Raw genomic sequence first — 3,430 nt, 5'->3', positions numbered from 1 at the left:
GGTCACGTTAGCACAGAGTATGGAATATTACGAAGCCGGAATTGCGTATCGGTTTCCCCGATACATCTTATTTTCTTCCGAGAGTCCTTTTCAGCTTTCGTTGCCAGTGTGCAAAGATTCAAAACCAGCACAGATAAGTTCGCCACTGTTTATAAGTGCACTTGTTCTGTGAAAAGGCAAAGCAATTAGCATGAGTGCGCAGGAAAGAATGACAGGAGCAGGAAAGTAAACACTTGACAAAATTTATTATACAACATATAATTACAGTAGGCAGTTTAAAGAAAGCATCTCTTCGTTTGCTCTATCGCTTTTTTTTTTCTTTTTTTGCTGGTGGTCGTTTCCGTGTCATCTATACGGCGCTGCGCCCCAGTCGTTCAGCCGCCTGTGATCCCACGCACCCAATTTGCTATATACAACATTATTCACACAGTTTTAAAAATGAAGAAAAACATAACAAGACACAACAGAAGTGTCGAACAAACTTCTAAAAAAAAAAAGAAGATGGCAAGCCGAAAGCAATTAAATCAGAAAGTGAAAAAGTATGCTGCTAAAAGATGGAGGATTATCGCGAAAGGATCGTAACGACGATAGCCTACCACGAGAGTGGATTGATAAGAGAACTAACAAGGGCTGCTCCTGCCTTTTGGCATTTACAGTGGAAGCAAAAAACAGAACACGCGTGACTTGAGCTGTACAAGGACACTTGGCGATTCCGCTCCATTCGAACTTGGAGGAGGATGAGCCTGCATTCGGAGTTCGGAGAGAGCTGAGAGGAAGTGTTGCAGCCTTTCACGTAACTCGGACTTAGGCACTTATACAGGGTAATATCTGTATGTTCGAAAGTGTTGCGTCTGTATTGTAGATCTGCGTGTATGTGTGTGTATGCGAGGCGCTCTGAAGTTTATGCTATCCCTCGCGACCTGTGACGTCGCCGCTCTTGTGGTAATCATTGTCTCGGTTGCTCTATCACTCTGTAGGAAAGGCCCAAGCACGCAGGTAGCGGTTTGGTCGCTGCCGGGCGGCTGGTGGATCATTGTCGTGTTGCTGCCTGGTGTCTCCTTCATCCGTTTTTCGTGTGGTCCCCGCTCAGCAGACTGCTTCGCAACGCTCGTGGACGCCTTGAACGCCACCTCGCCGTGTCTTACGAGGATGAGTCAGCGACGCCAGATGGTGCGCGCAGCAGCAGCCGGGCTCTTTGGGAGGGTCGCTCAGTGCCATCCCTTGGACTCCAAGCTGCGTAGAGAAACGAACGAGAGCAGTGAGAACGACGCACGCGGTGAGCGCCGCGACACAATAGCAGGAGAGGGGGACACACACAGCGTAATCGGGTGACACAACACTACGCGCTGGTCGCTCGCGCAACAACTACGACGGCGTACAGCGCGCCAGTATGACACGCATCAAGGGCGGTCAAATGAGCCTCGCGCTGCGCAACGAACAGCGCTGCCGCCGCGGCCTCGAGAAGGCCGCAGTGGCTGCACAGCCGTCATTCGTGCTCCAATGCCGCGAAGCCCCCTTCCCCGGACGGCGGTGCGGCCGCTTGGCTTGACGGCCGCCGGACAGAAGTGGGCCGGCCTGCCTTGACAGTGACTCCGAGCGGCTTTTTTGTACGACGGCCGTTGCACTCACCGCTGGCAGAGAGAACTTGAAGAGCAGGCTTGTTCGGCAACGCATTTTCAGAGGGAAATTTGCGCCCCAAAACACTGACATCGCGGAGCTTTAAGCAGAGAGTTTGCTTTTTACCTCTCATCTTTGATGCACACAACTGTCTTTAGAAGCTTGCAAATTTGTTAATGAAATTATTTCAGCAAACACTAACGGGGCAACATGTAAAAGTTGAGAATGCTTACATGACGGGGACGGGCTTCTTGATGATGACCGGGTGCTCCTTGACGACTGGCACCTCAACTGGAATGTGCTTGGTGAAGGGCACTGGAACGTGCTTGTGTATGTGCACGGGGTATGGCTTGGGCACGTGAACGGTCACCGGAACCGGGAAGGGCTTGTGCACGATGTAGGGCTTGGGCACGTGGACGATGTATGGCTTGGGCACCTTGACGGGGTAAGGGACTGGGTACGGCTTGTGGATGGTCACCTTGTGGGGCACAGGCACGGGCTTGGGGATGTGGATCACTTTGGGCACGGGGTAGTACTGGTGAATGATGTGCGGCACCGGCACGGGCTTGGGCACGGGCACCTGCTTATACACGGGCACAGGCTTGTGCACCGGGTATGGCACCGGAACCGGAACGGGGTGTGGAACTGGCACGGGTTTGTGGATTTTCTTTACGACGAGCGTCAGGTGGGGCTCGTACCAGCCGTGGCCACCATGGCCGCCGCCACCGTAGCCACCGCCGCCACCATAGCCACCTCCACCACCATAGCCGCCGCCACCACCGCCGAAGCCTCCAAAGTGGCCCGGGTCCCCGAGGGCGCTGCCCAGCAGCAGGGCAGCCACGCACAGAAACGCTTTCATCCTGGTTCCGGAAACCTGCGAAAGGAACGTCGAGGCCAGGGCCCACAAATCCGCTCTAGAGATGCAGGCCTTCCTAGAGGTGGCCGCTGCCTGAGCGGCTGCGCCTTCCCGTGACGGAACTGAATTCCGGAAGGAGTCCGTTTCCCCCTCCCCTTCGGATGTGCTTTGGGACACCCCCAACTGCCCCTCCTTCCACGCCACTGCGGCTCCGGGAGCGCCGCTGCTCGTCGGCAGCGGTGGCTCTCGGCGCCGGCTGCGTGCTACTCACCTCTTGCCTCGGTTATCCCAAAGACCAGTGACGACCGCTGTGAATTGAACTCTATCTTTTATAGCGGCTGACCAGTGTGAGCCGCGGCGAGAGTCGGCTACCCGCGGCGAGGAGGTTTTCGGGGGAAGGAAATGCTCGGGCTTGGGGCCGGTGGATGGCTGCGAGCTTCTGGCAGTATTAATACTGCCCGCCAATGGCGTCGCTTGACCCATTTGGCGAGTGGAGGAGAGGACCCACGGCGAACTAGGGCAGCCCTCGCCCGTGCAGACGTCGCGGTCCCTCCGCCAAGCGTGGCAGCAGCGCCGGTGAGGAACCACGGCCGTTGATGCTTTCCTTGCCGGACCAAAGCAGTTCCCTCCTCCTCACCCGGCGGCTTTCTCCCGGGCTCTCCTTTGTCTTGGGCTTTCGCGGGAAGGGAGGAGGGAAAAAAGCGAAAGTGCTGTTTCGCGCGTTCACTGCTGGATTTCCTCGGACACCTTTCGCAGGGGGGTGCGGAAGGCAACCCACCTTCCTTGCCACTTGCTTTTGCCGCTGTCGGCCTGTAAGGGGGAGACACGAAGGCAGCAGCTTTGCTAGATATGCAGACTATGAACGAAAGTCGATGGGGGTGTTTCAAAGGGCGGAAGCGCCATCTCTGAAAGAAGCCGCAAACCTTGCAGTTGACTTGCGTCGAAAGATACCGTTTG

General features: G+C 55.8%; 1 protein-coding gene across 1 annotated transcript; it reads right to left on the bottom strand.

Annotated features, from left to right (window-relative positions):
- Window positions 1-1,208: 1,208 nt before the first annotated feature.
- LOC146193370 (uncharacterized) lies at window positions 1,209-2,476 on the bottom strand. The gene is made up of 2 exons (XM_084600088.1): window positions 1,851-2,476; window positions 1,209-1,233 (listed from the first exon to the last, which is right to left on the bottom strand). The coding sequence occupies exons 1-2, from the start codon at window positions 2,474-2,476 to the stop codon at window positions 1,209-1,211; spliced, it is 651 nt and encodes a 216-aa protein (XP_084456214.1).
- Between the last annotated feature and the right edge of the window lie 954 nt (window positions 2,477-3,430).

Source organism: Amblyomma maculatum, chromosome 4, assembly GCF_055883805.1.
Source record: "Amblyomma maculatum isolate TAMU_Amacu chromosome 4, ASM5588380v1, whole genome shotgun sequence".
NCBI lineage: Eukaryota > Metazoa > Arthropoda > Arachnida > Ixodida > Ixodidae > Amblyomma > Amblyomma maculatum.
The sequence above is the reverse complement of the archived record's forward strand: the minus strand, read 5'-3'. Positions and strand labels throughout refer to the sequence as shown.

Coding starts and splice junctions, on each gene's coding strand:
- LOC146193370 (XM_084600088.1), bottom strand. CDS start 2,476: ATGAAAGCGTTTCTGTGCGTGGCTGCCCTGCTGCTGGGCAGCGCCCTC. Junction 1,234..1,850: donor AAGAAGCCCGTCCCCGTCAT/GTAAGCATTCTC, acceptor TTCTCTACGCAG/CTTGGAGTCCAAGGGATGGC.